The 18,589-nt window shown below is 37.5% G+C and overlaps 1 protein-coding gene across 3 annotated transcripts in view; it reads left to right on the top strand.

Annotated features, from left to right (window-relative positions):
• Positions 1-18,589, top strand: part of LOC149318879 (2-oxoglutarate dehydrogenase-like, mitochondrial) — a 75,957-nt gene that overhangs the window by 41,897 nt on the left and 15,471 nt on the right. For all 3 annotated transcript variants that reach the window (XM_089510624.1, XM_089510625.1, XM_089510623.1), the window contains 3 exons: positions 1,011-1,139; positions 3,587-3,737; positions 6,623-6,750. In XM_089510624.1, coding sequence (XP_089366750.1) covers positions 1,011-1,139; positions 3,587-3,737; positions 6,623-6,750 — 408 coding nt within the window. The remainder of the gene's footprint in view (positions 1-1,010; positions 1,140-3,586; positions 3,738-6,622; positions 6,751-18,589) is intronic.

An 18,589-nucleotide genomic window follows, 5' to 3' on the forward strand; every position in this document is an offset into this window, starting at 1 on the left:
AATCTTGCAATCAACAGAGTCAGCGTCTTAACCACTTGAGTCACTGCATCCCTATTTCTATACTGCTTCATAATAAACTCGGCACTCTTTAAGCAGTTTACAATCTGGAATTTGTACATGCCTTCTAGAATGCTGAAAGCTCTTTTAGTAGATTATTGCAACCTTGACTTCAGTTTTATATCATAAATCACTATGCATCTCACTGCTAGATGTTGGCTGGGAAGGAATTTGGGAAAGCAATTTAAATAGTATGGAAATGTCCTATGTGGAATTTTTGAAACTTCCAGCCAGATTCATCCTTGCAATATTGAAAGTGGATTAGACTGAAGGGCTGTCATAATCTACTCTCCTTCAGCTACAATTGACTGTGCTCACCCTCTCCCCATTCCTGCAGGATGTAGATCAGGGGCAGGCAACCTGCGGCCCGCGGGCCGGATGCGGCCCGGCGAGGCCTTGGGACCGGCCCCAGCCCGGTCCTGCCGCCGATTGCCGCTGGGGCCTTTGGCCTCTCGCGCGCAGGGGCAATTGTCTATAGAAGCCTCAGAAACATGCATTTATATTAAGATTTTTTTAAAAAATCAGCAATTTTTTTTGCGTGTCCCCCACTTTTTTAAAAAAAGTGTCTACCATTTGAAAATTTTGTCCTACATTTATCCCGGTTTATTTATTTATTTAATTTTTTAAAATTATTTAATTATTTATTTTTTGGCTTCGGCCCCCCAGTTGTCTGAGGGACAGCAACCCAGCCCCTGGCTCAAAAAGGTTGCCTACCCCTGATGTAGATTATAGATTCCATTGGCATTGAGGTTTGCAAAGCAATATTCAAGTTCTTCAGAGTGCTGAGAGTATCAATAGAAGTACGCATAGGGGAGAAATGGAGAGAGATTTTCTCCATCTTTTAAAAAAAGAATAATTGTTACTTCTTTTGAAAATAAAATAGTAGATTCTTTAACCAAGTAAATTTTTTCTATTAATATCTATATTGTCATTTTTAAAAAACTCTTTCCCAGGTTTCTTTAATTTAGATGGAGAACCAAAAAGTATGACTTGTCCTCCTACTGGTATCCCTGAAGACATGCTGACCCATATTGGCAATGCAGCAAGCTCTGTGCCCCTTGAAGGATTTAAAATACATGGAGGTGAGAGGGAAACTTAATTCTTGCTTAATTCTTTGGAACATTTTATGTCCTTGGTGTGTAGAGATGCAGAAGTGGTATGTGTTCAGAACATGGGAGAGATCTCAGTATATACATACATATACATATATACACACACACGCTATACTCCTTTTCCTTATCCCCATTTCAAGCTGTCCTCTATTTACTCAACAATAACAATAGCTCCCCCTTAACATGTAGTGGTGGTATATGTAGCACAGGGCACTGCACTGGCAGCTAGCATAAAGGTTTGTATGTCTGCCTTTTCCTTCAGGCTTATTAAATGTTGGTACAAGCAGTGTTAATGAAATATGCAAATTATCATTTTTCATTCTCGTTGAATTGAGGCAATCATGACTTTATTGTTAGTTTTAATGGTCTGGGAATCATTGTGTAAAGGTCTTGAGAGAAACTATGGCACTTTAATTAGTGCTAAATTAGTAGTATTTAAATTCATGTTAAGAGCTGTTTGTGCCCATTCAATGTGCCTTCTGATTATAGAGACCTTTAGGAACTTGCAGAATGACTGATCTTTGATAGTTTAAGCATTTGCACTTGATCTGTTATGGTGGGGCATAGTTACATCTTTATATTCTTCCATGTGAAAATGTATTCTTTAAAGAAAAGAAATAAATGATGGTTTTCAAAAGGTTACTTCAAGAGAGAAGGTGGAAAATGGGAAGATGCTGGAAAAGAAGAGTTTCCTAGGGAGTCAACAATTGTACTTCTCTTTGTGGTTATGTATTTCTGTTTAAAATGCCTCTCCAGAATTTTCTGCCTCTGTGTTTCTTTTGGCCAGTTTCTGGCAAATTGATTCTGCCATATGATCTCTGATCTGGTTCATTCTCAAGCGTGGGTCTGTAAAGTTACATTATATGGCATGCTAATAAATAACCAGATGAGCTGTGTGAAATTTAAATAATGTCTTTGATGATAAAATCTGCCTTTTATTTATTTTCTTTCCTCGGAGGTTGTTCAACAGGGCTTTATAGAATTAAAATCCCTAAGAATCTATTGCAGCAACACTTTCAGTTACACATCTTGAATGTTTTGTGCTCAAGTGGCATGCAATTAACATAAATATTCTTAATAAACCAAAATATAATTACTCATTATGAGATATCTAGAGGAGGTCTTGAATACAAAATTTTGCTTGTAGTTCTGTCCTCTGTTGCTATGCATTTTTAAATGCAAGTATTTTGTTAAATATACATGCACACTTGTGGAACAATTAAAAGTAATATGGTACATAGACTGAACCATCTGGCTGGTGCTTTATGGACATCTGTAAAACTCTCAGAATGTAAGAGGCAATTGTTAAGTTCATACAGACTTATAACTATCAACCATACTACAGTTTGGAGTTGCCTCATTCATAAAATAAGTGAAACATTGCTTGCTTCATGAAATGGCCCATGCCTTGTCAAAGTTATTTATCTTTAACAAAACTGCCTAAATTGAGCAAAGCCTTATTCATAAAAAGCCTTGCATAACTATGCCTGCTTCGTGAATAAGATAAAAAATTTGCTTAAGTCATAAAATGTCATGAATGAAGCAAGGATTTGCATGTTTTCATGAAAGAAGCTGGAAATGTGGCTAATTCATGGATTAGGCAGTTTAGGGGTGTTCAGTGATATTATGGATGCAACATTTTGTCCTTTATTTCATGAATAATGTAGTTTGACTTACTTACGTATGCAAAGAAGGATTTTGAATCAAATAATATAGGTAAAACTGAAAAGTGAAGCAAAATACAGAATGGGATCATTTATAGAACATATCTCTGTAAAAAAGTAAATGTTTCTCCAAGCACTCAGTTTATTTCCATGACATGTCAATAGATTGAATTGAAATCAGTGTTTCTTTCATAAGAGCTATTTTCAATGTGATCCTCTTCGATATCTCACAGTATATAACAGTATATACATATATTGCAAATGAATGAATAATTTCAGGTATATATTAATGTTTTCAAATGTAATACATACCATGATGTATGGCTTTTAATGAGGTTCTATGTAAGATTACCAAGTCTGAGATTTGAATTATGTAACAGTGTTGATGAGAGTGTAGTAGACAGTTAAAGACTAGAACAGAAATACAGCTGGAGCGTAATTGGATGAAGCACTATCAATTTTAGTATAATGATGGGAGTTTCAAGGTTGAATATAATTGCCTTGATTGTTGTGGCTAGTGGACGCATATGGTACTCAAGGAGGAGAGGGAAGTACGGTATGTTTGGGTTACCATTAATCTGGTAACCCAAGGGTTGTATTTTGTTATTTGCAGCTGTTGATGCCTTTCCTTTGTTTTATAGTTTTTCATTTGGAAATAGAGGCAAATTAATTCATACCCTGATAATAGTTGTGTTTTTCAATCATTAATTCTTTTGTTTTCTACCCCACAATCTCGTCCCATCCCACATGTAGGACTTTCTCGAATTTTGAAAGGCCGATCGGAAATGACAAAGAATCGGGTTGTTGACTGGGCCTTGGCAGAGTACATGGCTTTTGGATCTTTATTGAAAGAAGGTATTCATGTGCGGTTAAGTGGACAGGATGTAGAAAGGGGTACTTTCAGGTGAGACTATTTATTTATTCATTTATTTGCATGCCTCCTTTTTCCCAAGAAGGGACCCGAGGAAGCTTATAAGATAAAAATATTTCAAAAGATCACAATAAAAAATGAAAATCAGTTAAAACCATCTATTACACCCCCTCCAATAAGCCAACTTGTGATTTTAAAAAAAAGCTTGCCTAAACAAAAACGTTTTCATATGGCTGCTATTACAGGAATTTAGTAAAAAATGTCAAAAAGTTTCTGCTAGGTGTTGATAATTTGAGACTTTATTAATATTTTAGGTGCACTTCAGACTGAAGTTTTGCATTAATACGATTGTTTAGTACTATGAAAAACAAATTTGTAATTGCATGTGACAGTGGAAATAATTCCGAATCATAAATTGACTGGAAGAATTCCTGTAAATATAGGAAGAGAAATAGTGATAGTAGAAGGTCAGAACTCAGCAGTGGAAAAGCAAACATTCTCTGGATGGCCCAGAGAATCAATCCACATGATTAGATTTATCCCCACATGCCAGCTCACATGCAGGATTTCCAAGTCTAAAATTCTTTTCAGTTAAACAGTTGACTCCTATGTCTTCACTTCAGTTTTTAATTTTCCTACCTAGCTGGCTAAATTTTTCCCACATTTACCATCAAGCAAAATTAAGAGTTAGTTTGGGCAATGGAAGTTGCATAAAAGAGGATGAAATGTTCAAAGAGGAGATTGCTTTGGTAGAGAAAAAGAGCATTGTAGTTGTGGCAGCCAAATCCACCCTGCGGTTAAAGAGGGCCTGAGTCCATCTCAGTCATGTGGATTAATTCTGTGGCCATCCAGAGAATGAGAGAATGAAAGTTTGAAAGTTTATTCATGGATGGCTTGGAGAAGCAACCCACACTCACCCTAAAGGTGGCTGTATTCAAAAACCAACACTAAATGAACAATACAAATACAATACAATGTTCAGGTATCTACGAAAGATGTTTTGTGGAACTCATCACTGATGTCAGGCCTGAGAAGAAACTGATGTGAAGCCATAGGAGTCAATTGTTTTAACTGAAAAGAAATTTAGATTTGGAACTCCTGTATGTGAGCTGGCATGCGGGGATTTCTTTCACCAGCCTCTGCTTTAGTTATAGTTTCCATTTTGGTCTCCAAACCTATAGCTCTATGCTTTTTAATACGTTGTGGGGGTATGTGGTGAGGCAGGCTAAGTCTGTTTTCCCCTCTTCTTTTTCAGTCTTCATGCATCATGCATAGTAAGCGATTCTGGAGGCAGCTGTGTACATAAGAACACACAGTTACAGTAGGATCACCTAGAGTAGAATTCCATTCTTTCCCAGGACAAGCTTTATTACATTTTTACTGCAGATATGCTTCTGCAACTCAGCAGTGAAAGTCTGTCTTCCCTAGCCCTCCTTCACCATCCTTTCAATTCCAATGTTGCAGAAAAATACTTCCAGCTAGACAGAAGACATGAAAAAGAGGGTTGAGCTGGGCTCCCATAAAAAGGCTTTGTAAAAAGAAGCTTCTTGGGCAGATGCTTTGTTGTCTGAGGTGTGCCTGCACACAAATGAATGGAACTCTGTAATCTGTTTATTTTGTATAAGGTTGGCTGTTAGAGGGGTTTTTATGGGGAGAGAGATCAGTTAAAATTGCTGTCTTCATTATGCTTGTTTAATTCTTATTTTTAAACCTCTGACACATTGTTGGTCCCTGTCTTTATGATATTAGTTAGTTTCTATTTAGAGTTGTGAAAAATCTTGCTAAGATTCATTAGAAGACCAGAGTTTCTGCCTGCAATTTGTTCAGCTTCACCAGATATGCGCCACAGAATAGCTATTACTGGAGTAATAGCCCTTCTTTTTTTAGTGGTTGTAGAGCTTGAACATATTGGTGTGTTTCACTCAGTTAGTCTTGCTCAGTGAGTTAATGGATTACAGTAATTACTTTAGTCATCTCTGTTTTGATAATGTTCCTTGGTGCACTATTCTAATGGTGATTAATAGAGCTCTGGAGGACTCTTAAGCAGTGAGCGTGTGAGGGTGGGCAGTGAGGAGGATTCAGGTCTTTCAAGTTTTGGTCTTGAGAAGTACTTGGAGGAGGTGGAAGCCAGTGCACAATGCAAATGGCACATGTCTAATAAGAATTTCACAGCGTAATTTTAATTTGAAGGGAAGCAGTGCTGTGGTGCAATGGCTTCTATACTTTATATTTCATGGAGTGTAACTACATACCTCTAAAAGAATAATGGATTGCACAGCAACAATTCCAAAGTTATCTGTAGTGGCAGGAAGAAGGCAAGATACTATTATAATGGGTGTTCAAGGGCTTTTTTTTTTCCCAAAGAAAAAATCCATACTGACAGAAATACTTCATCCATCTTCTAGATGGAATGAACAGTATCCTGCTTCGTAGATACTGCTTCTACTTTAGGTATTACTTTAATATTTTATTTGAAAAATACGATTGCTGATGCAATACAGTTTTAAGAATGTGTCTAGGAAATCACTGATTCAAACCTGGCATCAGCCATGATTTTGCTTGGAGTTACTGTCTCTAGGCCTCAACCCTCCACCTGCAAACTGGGAGTAATACAATGCCAAGATCCTGTTGTATCAACCTGCTCGCATAACGGACTGTAACATGCACCTAGGATCTTGATGCACACATGGAAGTACTATCCCAGGGCCAGTTCACAAGGCACACAGCAGGGAATACCATCATCAGGCTGTTCATTATTCAAACAATCCAACCAGATCTTGGTACTAGTTATTTAGCTTGCTTGGTTGTTGTTATTGCAGTAGTACATATGAAGTCTTCTGATATACCAAACAAAAATCTATATGTGCGGCTGTTACTATAATACCAAACATTACTTCTGTCTTTAAAAACCATTGTAGCCATCGCCACCATGTGCTGCATGATCAAGATATTGACAAAAGGACCTGTGTTCCTATGAATCACCTCTGGGAGCAGCAAGCTCCATATACTGTATGCAACAGCTCTCTTTCAGAATATGGGGTTTTAGGTAAGTTCAATGGATTAAACCTTGATGTTTATTAGCAATTTTGCTGATTAGAATGGATTGTGCTTTGACTTGACGTGAATGTGTACATTGGATTATTTTTAATGCCCTTAATTTTATTTACTGGACTTATGTGCTCACCTCCCCAAAAGAGAATGGTGCTCAGACTAACTTGAGATGGGGATTTAGTCATTTTAGAGTAGACATTTTTTTGGATCATAATTGTGCTGTTATATGAAAAATAAAATCCAGTTCCATCTTCATCAGTCCAATTGGGATTATTTGTGTGATCATTATTAGTTTTTGACAGTAAATGTAGCAAATAGTCACTTGTATTGTGTCAGTAGTCACTTGTATTGTGTCTAATGTCATTTGGTTGACAGGGCAATAATCATGGAAGGAAATTCTCTGTGAGCAATACCCATTTTTGTTGAATAGCCACTTTGATACAGAGGAATTTTTATTTATATATGTTGAGGCTTACCACAATATGATATTTAGTTTTCTACAGCAGTTAGTCCAATTTCATTTGATTCAGGCATTCCTAAAACATGTTTTATACTGTCTTTTACCTTTATCTATTCTTCTTATCATATGGTCAGGTATACTCAGCTATGATAAAAGAGAGGAATTAAGCTCTGGGCTTGAACTTGTGCTTGCATAAACAAGTAAAATAACTCTTTATCATCTTGGGAATTCCCATCAGTGTTCTTTTGCATTGGATCTAATTAAGTAAAAATGAATTTGGTAGCCCTGCATGATGAAGCTCCACATTGTTTTTCTGGCAGGTGCAAAAGGTAAAGAGCTGGAACCTGTTCACAGCTGTGAGCCTGGCACTGAGTTATTGAACAACTATAGTTCCATTATAATGTTATTCTAGCAGGATTAAATTGCCACATGGATAAAAAACACTGCTGGCTATCCACTTTATAGTGTAAAACAAAATATTTGAGAACTGAAAGGTTATAAACCACCTCTGAGTATTCCTTGCCTAAGAAACACCTATGAAATTCATGAGTCACATAAGTAGACAGGTGACTTCAAGGCACATACACAAACATATGTTGGAGATACAGAAAAGAGTTTGATTAATTTATTTTACTTTAAACTGTGTTTATTTTTTGTAATTTAATTATTTGTCTTCTACAGACTCACTTTCTTGTTTATTTTGAACAGCAACCTGCCCTTTTCTATCCTAGGTAAAAACTTATATAAACCTACAATAGCATAGAACCTTGCTTAGTATAGACCATTACATTGAGGGGTTAAGTGTGAGTGCTCTATAGGCTAAAGTCTCTTGTATGTTAGGTGTGAGAGCTTCCATATTGTGTTGTCTTATCTTATCTAAACATGGCTTCCATTGCAGACTCTGGTTTTCTTTTTCTCTGTACAGTGTCCTGGTTTCACTTGCATTCACATTTTATAGCTTGGTTTTTGCCTTCCAATACAGAGCCTGCATGCTGGCTGGATTCTCTTTCCCATCTTGAATTGGATTGGTTCCTTTTTAAAATAACAGTTAGAGTACAGTACTGACATTGACTCATGCATAAGTCGACTCAGGTTTTTTGGATCAATTTTTTGACTAAAATTTATAGACTTATACATGAGTACATACAGTAATTTTGTTTGCTTGAGAGATCACAGCTATGGTCTTATAAATGCTGCATCTCCTTTTTTGTGGATGGGGATGTATATGGATCATTTCCAATTTGTTGGCCATGGTTTTGTTTTCCATATCTGTTGACATATGTCAACATTGCCATTGCTGCATTGATATTACTGAAAACAGTGATGTAACAATGTATGGAGAGATTTGACTGTTCATAGATCCTAGACCTTCCAAAACCACATGTGCCTGTAATCCAATTAATATTATATAGACCCTTTGTTTAGTTATAGATTTACACCATGCTATTGAATATTTGTCCTGCAGGGTATGTTTAGTTCTGTTGTTTGTGGTTTCTGTGCCTCACATAAATGGGTTTTGTGCCTGTACAGAGACTCCATTTGGAAAGTTATAGAGATGAGTAGCTTGACAGGAAAACCCTCCCCTTCCTGCCTACCGCACATGTCACAGCCCACCAAACTACCTTCTCCTCAGTTTTTTTGTCTGTCAGCAGAACAAGCTTCCTTTCATGGTTCTTCTGTTGAGTAGCTTCCTTTAATTTCTAGTACAGTGGAGCCTCGGGTTACGAAAGTAATCCGTTCCGCGGCCGCTTTCGTAACCCGAACGGCTTTCGCAAGCCGAATCCCCATAGCCGCTAATGGGGAAAAGCCGCGATTTGGTGTAAAATCGCGGCAAAAAGCACCAAAAGTTTTTTCGGGACCCGAAAAAACGTTCGTAACCCGGATCAATAATTTCCAATTGGATTTTTTCGGGTCCCGAAAAATTCGTAACCCGGGTATTTCGTATCCCGAGGTTCCACTGTACAGTACTTGTTCTTTCATTCTCTGTGTGTCTTTTCCCATCTTTCTCTTTGCTGTATTTTGTCCACTGCTAAAAACGCCAACCGAACAAAAAAACGTTTACTTACCTATGCATTGTGCTATACTTAGGATCTAACAGCTTTATCACCTACTTAGAATCATAGAATCATAGAATTTTAGAGTTGGAAGAGACCACAAGGGCTATCCAGTCCAACCCCCTGCCATGCAGGAAATCACAACCAAAGCATTCCGGACAGATGGCCATCCAGCTTCTGTTTAAAGACCTCCAAGGAAAGAGACCCCCCCCCAATGCTCCGAGGGAGTGTGTTCTACTGTCGAACAGCTCTTACTGTCAGAACGGTCCTTCTAATGTTGAGTTGAAATCTCTGTTCCTGGAGCTTGCATCCATTGTTCCTTGTTCTAGTCTCTAAAGCAGCAGAAAACAAGCTTGCTCCATCAGATACAGTGGGCCCTCCCCCTATGCATGGGATCCATTCTGGAACTTCCCTCTCGTATAGGGAAAAACACGTATGCTCAAACCCCACAGCTTTAATGGGGGAGTGGTCTTGCATGCAGCATGGTGCGCGCACCACGAATATGTGCACCGTTGTATTTCCAGCAGCTTAACCTTCAACATAACATTAAAGCCCCATATAGCGTGCCTGCATTTGGCGTGAGTGCGCTGTATAGTATTACATGTAGGTGGAAGTGTGCTTAGTTAGCTGAATAAGACATTATCGTAAAGCGAGTTACATGTTGTTATTTTAACTCTTTTTGTTTTTTGTTTTGATTAATCTTGGGCTGAGACCCCTTGACTAATGGAAAATCATGTTGAAGTAGGTTGCAGCTTCACTTAGTTAATTGAAAGACTCTTGCTGTTTTTGACAGTTGTGCAATTTGCTATCAGAGGGTGGTGGGGAGAAACAGTATGACATGAAGTGCAAGCTGGCACTGCTTCTCAACACATCGGTATCTGCCAGAGTGACAGATGAAAGATGGCAGAGGAAGAACTGAGGACTGGTACTGATCACCACTTCCTCTTTAAAGGCTTCTATTATCTGAAGGTCTCTAATCATACCGGCAGCTTTTCCCAAAGTTTGGTGAAGTTCCTAAGCCTATTGGATTCAAGTCATTAGGTGAAACATCAGCAGGACCGTTATAGTACCAGCTCTTCCCTTCCCTACACACATACCACCATTATATTGCTTCATCCTTAATACAAGTTGCCTGGAAGTCAAGCTACAAGAATCTTGTAAAAATTCCTAGGGGATTCTGTAGCTGAGGCTATTTGTCATATATTATTGGTTCTTTTTGTCATAAGACATAAATATCCTTATATTATAAACTTATTTACAGGAATGGCCTGGATATCTTCCCTGTGAATGGAAATCATAAGGGGGTGTTACTCTTTGCTTTATGCTGATGAATGTTGTTTGACTTCCGTTCCTAGTCAGTATGGTTGGTATGCATGGATTCTGAAAGTTGTAGCTCACCAAGCTCTGATAACCCAAATTTGGGAAACATTGTTCCAAGTATAACTATAAATGTACTATTACAGTACATTGTAAGAGTGGAACAGCGACTAAAGAAAAGGCTATATGTTTTGGTGGTTTGGGAGAGATAATCTAGGTTGGAATATTTCACTTGCAGAATTTCATTTGCAGCCTCTTACCATCTCTGTGCACTTTAACCCTTTAAGAGATAAACAGATATAGTTGCCCTTCCTAACTTGCAGGGGATCTGTTCCGGACCCCCCTCAATTTAGGAGACTCGCAGATAATCAAGCCCCATTGAAATGAATGGGGTGTGCATGAGCATAGGGCATGCAGCGCAGGGGTGCACCCCATTCACTTTAATGGCGAGTCACTCCTCCAGGATCATCAAGTTCGCTGATTTCAAGTCTTGGAGGAGCGAGTATATAGGTAAAAGTAAATTTTACTATTCTAATGCAGCACCATATATGTGAATGTTTGAATGTATAAATCATTTTGTGTGTGTTTTTCAGTCATAACCCCCAGTCAGTCGAAACCATATTTTAATGTTTATTTAAAAATAAAATCAGTCTCAAACCTATCTAGAAAAGTTTTTTTTAGATTTTTGCTTTATTTCAAGAATCTCTTAGGAAGCTTCCCATAAATTTCTCTTAGAAATGAAGATGACTAGTGTAATGGAGTATGAATCTATTATGAAGCAAGTAACGGAGATAGTCTGAACGAAGGGGGAAAAAAATCAAAGGGCAGAACCTTGACTTTCTAATCTTATGGCAGAGGCAGAAAGAAATATAGAACATAGTCTGTAGATGTGCACTTCTTTGAGCTTAGTACCACAAAGCCAAGTTGTTTACTGAAGTATTTTCATCAGGATCTAGCTAAACAATTTGAATAGAATTAGCATAAGGGTAGCTCATAAAAATTCACATGCTTTGCAAATGCAGCCTGTGTGTGCATTCATGTATGGACATTATAAATGCCACATACCTGCTGTTCTTGCACATATTGAGACTATTCAGCATATTTCCCAGGCATCTGGAATGCTACTTTTGCTTAATTCCAAAGTTTTTGTTTTCCTCTCACACGTAGCCTATTCTGATGAACAGGTAGGGAAAGGAGAAGAACAAGTAGCTTGAGCTTTTCATTCTGGACTTCTGCTCTATCGTTGGAAGAATAGATTTGGGGCAGGGGGTTTAGGGCTCAGATGTCAGTAGGGTGATAAATCTTCACTAGGTTCTAGTCCAGAATTGAAAAGAGCTGTCCAAGATGCTGAAGCCCAACATGTACCCCTCCCTTGATATGTTCAGCATCTGAAATAGCTGCTTTAGAAGTCAAGCCTAAAATCCAGAGCAAGTTACTGCCGCAGACACATTGGAATCACCAACTTCCACTGCATGACTTCACACAGCATGCCTCTGGTGTAAGTTCCGTGTGCTTCTTTCACACTTTTCTGTAACACCAGGAGCCTTGGTGGCACAGTGGTTGAATGCCAGTACTGCAGCCACTCACTCACAAAACCACAAGGTTGTGAGTTCAATCCCAGCCAGGGGCTCAGGGTTGACTCAGCCTACCATCCTTCCAAAGTTACTAAAATGAGTACCCAGCTTGTTGGGGGCAATTAGCTTACAGTTGTAAATCGCTTAGAGACTACTTAGTGTGCTATGAAGCTGTATATTAAATGAAGTTGCTATTGTTATTGCTTTCATTTGCCAAGAAAGAAAGAGAAATAGATTTATACAACTGAGTGAATGTCGAAGAATACTACAGTGACCATAAATATGGTCGTTTGTATGTAAAATTATAAAGGGAGTGAAACTTTCTTCCTTGTTGCCATGTGTATTAAGCTTTCTTTGCCCGTATTAATGAAGTGAAAAATTAAAAAAACCAAATTCCCACAGGGACACTATCCCTAGATGGCTGCATTATCCCGTCCCCGCAATATAACTCACAAATGACAATATATGAGACCTGTCAGTGACTGCTTGCTGGTGGGTTTGAAGAGGTAGCCTACTGTGTGCAGAGCATACCAAGAGCCAGGTTGTCCTCAATGACCAGCAGGAGTTGCAGAGCTCATAAAACTTTCCTAATTAAAGGTATGGATGCTAGTTTCTATCACAGCTAGAAACTGAGTCCAGAGACTTTATTCTTTGTTTATTAATAAGTTCTTCCTATGTTGCCTAGTATTTTTGAAACTATTACTCTTTGGGGAACAATTACTCCTACTACAAGGGTATTGTATATTTAATAGGTAATATTGAAAACAAAGATTATAATTAAATGCCCAACCCCCACTGACTTCCAGTAGGGAGTTAAATAATTGAATTGTCAGCTTTAAAATGTTATGAATAATTATAGAGCAGAGTTCCTAGCTTGTGGTTTTATGTGCGTGTGTTTTTGAAGCAACAAATTAACACATAAACATAGGGCAGTGCTAAATAGTACAGTGGTTGGGAGAAATACTGGTGTTTCCTGCAACTCACATGTGTTTCTGGATATAGAGATACAGTACAAGTAAAAATATACACACATGCAAGTTCACATATGGCTCTCTAATTATTTGGATGTATGTTGACACATAGAGTATGTCCATGTGCTTCTTCCTGGGCACTATGGGATCAACTCTAATTGAATATTGCAAGCACAATTGCACTTTAAATTTCAGTGTGTATATATATTTAACAACATTGCAACAAATTGACTATTACATTTGATGCATATACACTACCCTAAGAGTCCGATCCAATGAAGTGCCAGAGCAGGACATAATTGCACACTGGATTAGACTTTATGTAAGGTTTTTGATATTAATTCTTTGTTAATTTTTAACACAACAGATGTACAATAAAATAATAAACAATCAAAGATAAGCAGGGAGGGGGAGAAAAAGTAAAAGTTAAAGAGATAGGGAGAGGGAGAGAAACCAATTTATACAAAATAGGACTTTGACTCGTTCCCCCCTCCTGATTGTAATGAAAAGAAAAATAAAAAAAGAGAAGAAAAATTATTCTTCCCTTTTGGGCTACAAGTAAATAATCCTGCCAAAATTGCTAATATTTATAGCCACAGATTATTACATCAGATCACCAAGTTTTATGTGGCTCAGCAGGGATTTGAACTCTGGTCTCCTGAGTCATAATCCAGTGCTCAAACCACTACACCACACTTACTCTCCTTATTTACTATCCAGTTCTTTATCTATAATGCCCAACAAAAACATTTTTGGTAACATTACATAATCTAGCTTTAAATTTTCTTATGAATTAATGTATAAATGAGAGACCGGTAACTTTTCACCTTCTTACAAGTCCACCATGTATGTTATCTTGACATTCCCAACATTGATTTGAAACGTTCTCAGCCATTTTTGACAGCTTATTTAGAACCATATATACATCATCCTATATAGGTTTTCCTTTAAATTTCTTCACAAAGTAACCCCCCCCCCCCCCCCCATACATCAAGCTGGATATTATGTGTAAACTTTTGGGCCCACTTTATCATGGACTCTTTTACAAGCTCATCTTCTGTCTCTTAATTTCAGAAGCCATTTATACCCATTCTTGAATATATGGTAATTGTTTTTACACAACTCTAAATTAAATCCAGAGATTTACATAAGGGTTGTTATGTAATTTGAGTAATTTCTTATTTATGGTGACCCTTACCTTTCAACCTTTGTTTCAGTTAGATTTAAGCCTTAGTAAAAATACTAAGGTAACAAGTGTCTCTTAAAACAAAAATTGATGTGAGGAGACACCCTTGGCTGTGATGTGATGACAAATGCCAGACCTAGATATGTGCATATATAATGAATCAGACCTAAGTAAAATTACTCTTGCAGAAAAGGGAATGGCTTCTTTTACAAGCCAGGTGCTGAAAAGATGGACCAGGACACCACAAGCTGAGCCCGTGCTATTCTGTTCCTGGTGCTCATCTGGGTTGGTCCTTCAGTCGGCCACTACCAGCGCATATCCCTTACCTTGTTGCACCATTGCTTGTACTCAGAAGCCTCCCGTTGCTGAGTCTCATGCAGAAACAGGATGCCTGGCTGCACCCATATGCAGTGATGGGGAGCTTCTCAGTACCAGCAAAAGCACAACAAGGCGATGAGCCCAGTGGTGTTACAAATAGCCAAGGTTTACCACAGCGTCTCCTGGAAACTCTGCAGCAAACCAGGGTCAGATTGACCCAGGATAAAAAGCTGTTTATCCTGTGGTTGGGCCACATCCATGTCTGCTTTGGCAGGATCGATACTTATCCTGGCCCTGGGGTTTTGGCCTGTGTTGTCTGAACTGGACAACAGGATGCCAGGGCCTTTTGGCCTATACAGAGAACTCCCCACCCGATGTCTTGAATTCAACAGTTTAATGAGTTAATAGTAACCTTGTCCAACTCTCTCCACTTTTAAATATCCAACTACGTATTCCATGCTTTAACCTCTTTTTTAATCAGTGTCTTATTCAACATTCCCTTTCATTAGCTGTCAGTGCCTGCTAGCTAGGTAATTTTTAATATATATATTGAGAGAGAAAATAAAAGCTCTTTTTTCACTTATTTTTATTTTTAAATAATTATGTCTCTTTCCTACTTTCCCTGTCCAAAGTCACCTATGCTAGTCACAGTCAAAATTTCAATTTACAGTAAAAAAACCAAACAAACCCTAAAATCTAAGTGGATTCAAATATAATACTGTAATTTCACATTTACTCTATCCTTCTCTTATTATCTTTTTCTTTACTTACTCTTACCTTCTAAAGTGGAAGAATGTGGAAAAAGGACCAGAGTAGGGGGAACAAAAGGTAGGAGGAGGTATAAAAAACAGACTGGAAGAGAAGGATAATGGGATTGTGATGAAAGTGGAAGAAAGTGAAGAAAGTGGGAAGAAGGATAAAATAAGTGAGACAGGACATAAGAGGAGGTGTGAGAAGGAAAATTAAGAAAAGGATAGCAAGATTGAACAGGGGGAGAAGGAAAGGGAAGAGGAGAAAATGAGATAAAGTTGAAAATTTAAAGAGAGGAACAAACAGAGAGATAAGGTAGGAAGAGAAAATGGTAGGAGACTGGGGAAGGTTGAGAGAAGGAAGGAATGTAAAATGAAAGTAAGTGGGAAAGAATGAGGATGAATGAAATATGTAAAATAGACTAAGTAAATAAATGGGTAAAGTATGATGGTGGGAAATAGGATTGTAGTATTAACAATGATTTAGTAACAAGTAATATGGTAAGTGTTAATATGTGAAAGATAATTTTAGGGAATTTTAATATGTAAGAGTATATATGCATTTGGGTATGTAGTTGTATGTATTAAATATATGTTTTTTTAAATGTATGTGTGTCTAAAATTAATAAATATTATATTAAAAATGTAATACGATAATTTAAAATCAGTATTTTCAGGGAATAACCAAATAATTTAACCCCGTCAGATTAGAATGTGAATCAAAAGAATCAGTGATGTGAAACATTTGAGCTTTCTGATACAGGAAAGTAAGATGAAACCATTTGCCAGCTGAAATAACTAAAGATTTCACTTGGGCAAAGATGCACACTTTAGAATTGTGGTGTGGTGGTTCTTTTTTCAACTAATCTTGAAAACGTCTGCGAAATGCAGCCACTGTAGCTACAAGTACTCACCAGGGAGTGTTCCCATAGGAGCTACATTTACCAGATGCTGTTGCATCCTTTGAAATGCTTCAATAAGCAAATGTCTGTGAATTATACACCATGATCAAGGTTGGTGCACCAGACTTTACTCCTTCCCATTTCTTCTGTTTCAGAGTACAAATTCAATATTAAGAAGAAAGTCTAATACTTTAAGGTTATTTACAAGCAATTCTTTACAGTTTACTACATTTCAAAAACAAAAGCATGTAGTATTGTATCCATTGCTTGCACAAGTGAAAAGAAGCTTGCACAACCAATCTTTGGCTTTTTCACTCTGCCTCCTGTGCCATCCTTGCACCATATGAAAAGCATCTCCAAAATGTTGTAAGGGCTCCTGAACAATGTGAGCTTTTTTTCCCTTTTAACCCCCAAAATAATAAAATAAAGTAAGCTAAAATGTTAACAGTAATTTAGACTGGTTAGTGTTGTTGAAATTAAAAGTGCCTTTTAAATTCATCTAGGTAGCACTTGTAAGAGCTAGTGTGGTACCGGTTTAACCGTTGGGTTATTGACCCTGGAAACTAGGGTTTGATTTTGTGCTCAGCTATGAAAAACCACTGGATGATCTTGGGCAAGTCACACACTCTCAGCCATAGAGGAGGACAAAGGCACATTTTACCAAGAAAACCCAGTGATATATTTGCCTTAGGGTCACCATACATCAAAAATGACTTGAAGGCACACAACAGCAAAGGTAGCACTTAATTTATTTTAAGCATTATATCAATAAATAAAATCTCAACATGCTTTAGACAAGAGCTTCAACAGAGGAAACTTTAAAGAAAATGTAATAAAATATTTATTTTAAAGAATATAAACTTCTGAAGAGTCAGGCTCTTTTTAAACCAGGGTTGGGAAAACTATTGATGGTTCGAACTTCTCTAGGAACAGAGATTGATACAACTTTCTGGCTAGCTGGTCAGGAAAGCTGTTGTTTTTCATGTTAACTATAGGGTGGCTATAAAGGATTGTGGAGGGTATACAAAAATATGTTCTCTTAAGTGACAGATTTGTTTTGCAGGTGAAAGTGTATATTTAGAGCAAATAGAATATATTTTGCCCCATTAAAAGGACCTGATTCCTTGTTTTCTAGATTTCTCAAGAATATGTGACCTGTATCTATAACTTCACAGGGAACAACGTAATTTTATATGTCCACACTATGCCAATAAATTATGAAAGAAAAGCCATTCTGTCCCCCTGTTATAAATTGATGCTAGATTTACATTGCATTTCTCAGTCGTGTAGAGATATTTCTGCTCTTGCCAATCTCATAACCTATTTAAGTGTAGCAGTCCAAGGAAAGAGGGTTGAGGGGCAAGGAGAGAGAAGAAAAGATATTTTGCCTTAGGTGCACTATTAGCCATAGGTGTACAGCAGAAGTAAATAAAATGCCCTGGAGCCAAGGTGAATCATTAAAAAAGAGACTACATTAAATTATATTTAATTATGTTTTCATGCACTCTCTGGCTCTTCTTCAAATCCGGCATTATGGAATGGCACAGCAAAGCAGCATCATGATTACAGCTGTGGCAATTTGCTATTAAACTGTTTTAGTAGAGATGCAGTGCAAGGACTATGGTAGTCAGTTGATATTCTATACTAGATTCCCCCCCTCCCAATACCTCTTTTTAGAAAGGTAAAACATTCTTGTTAATCTGCTAAGAGAATCCTGAATAACATTCCAATGAGAACCTGTTGGACTTTGAAATATGACAGGATTTAGAAAAATAGCACCATCTTAACCTTGTGTGTGCTGTAAATTGTTCACAAAGTGATTTTTCCCCTCATTTTTTCCATGTACTCACAGTTCTTCTGAATATTTGGAAAAACTCAGAATTATTAGGTATATTTATGCACCTCTACTTACGTAGTGCTTAAATTAGTACAGCAAATAACTAAGTTAAGGTTTCAATCCCAGAAATGTTATTTTTATTTAATGACATTTGTCCAGTCGATTTTTTTGAACCAATTTAATACCAGTTTTTGAGCTACTTTAGGATGGTCCCTAAAAGTATAAGGAATAGTATTCTGTTAGTTATTCTTGCTGTATAAGTAGCCCCAAATGTACTAATTGACTTTTAAAAGGCCACTTAAAAAAAAGAGTTTTTAAAAGCCATTTGAAAAAATAGGACTTTTCAAAAGCCCTTTGCTCCCTCGGGGGTCTGGAGGCGTTTCTGCCACATTACCTCCCTTAACTATTTTAGGGACAGGGAAGTCTTTCTTTCAAAATCAGAAGTGACTTCTGCCCTGTGCATCTA

The sequence above is a fragment of the Sceloporus occidentalis genome, unplaced genomic scaffold, assembly GCF_023333645.1.
Source record: "Sceloporus occidentalis isolate IW3139 unplaced genomic scaffold, rSceOcc1.0.p SCAF_2, whole genome shotgun sequence".
NCBI classification, from domain to species: domain Eukaryota; kingdom Metazoa; phylum Chordata; class Lepidosauria; order Squamata; family Phrynosomatidae; genus Sceloporus; species Sceloporus occidentalis.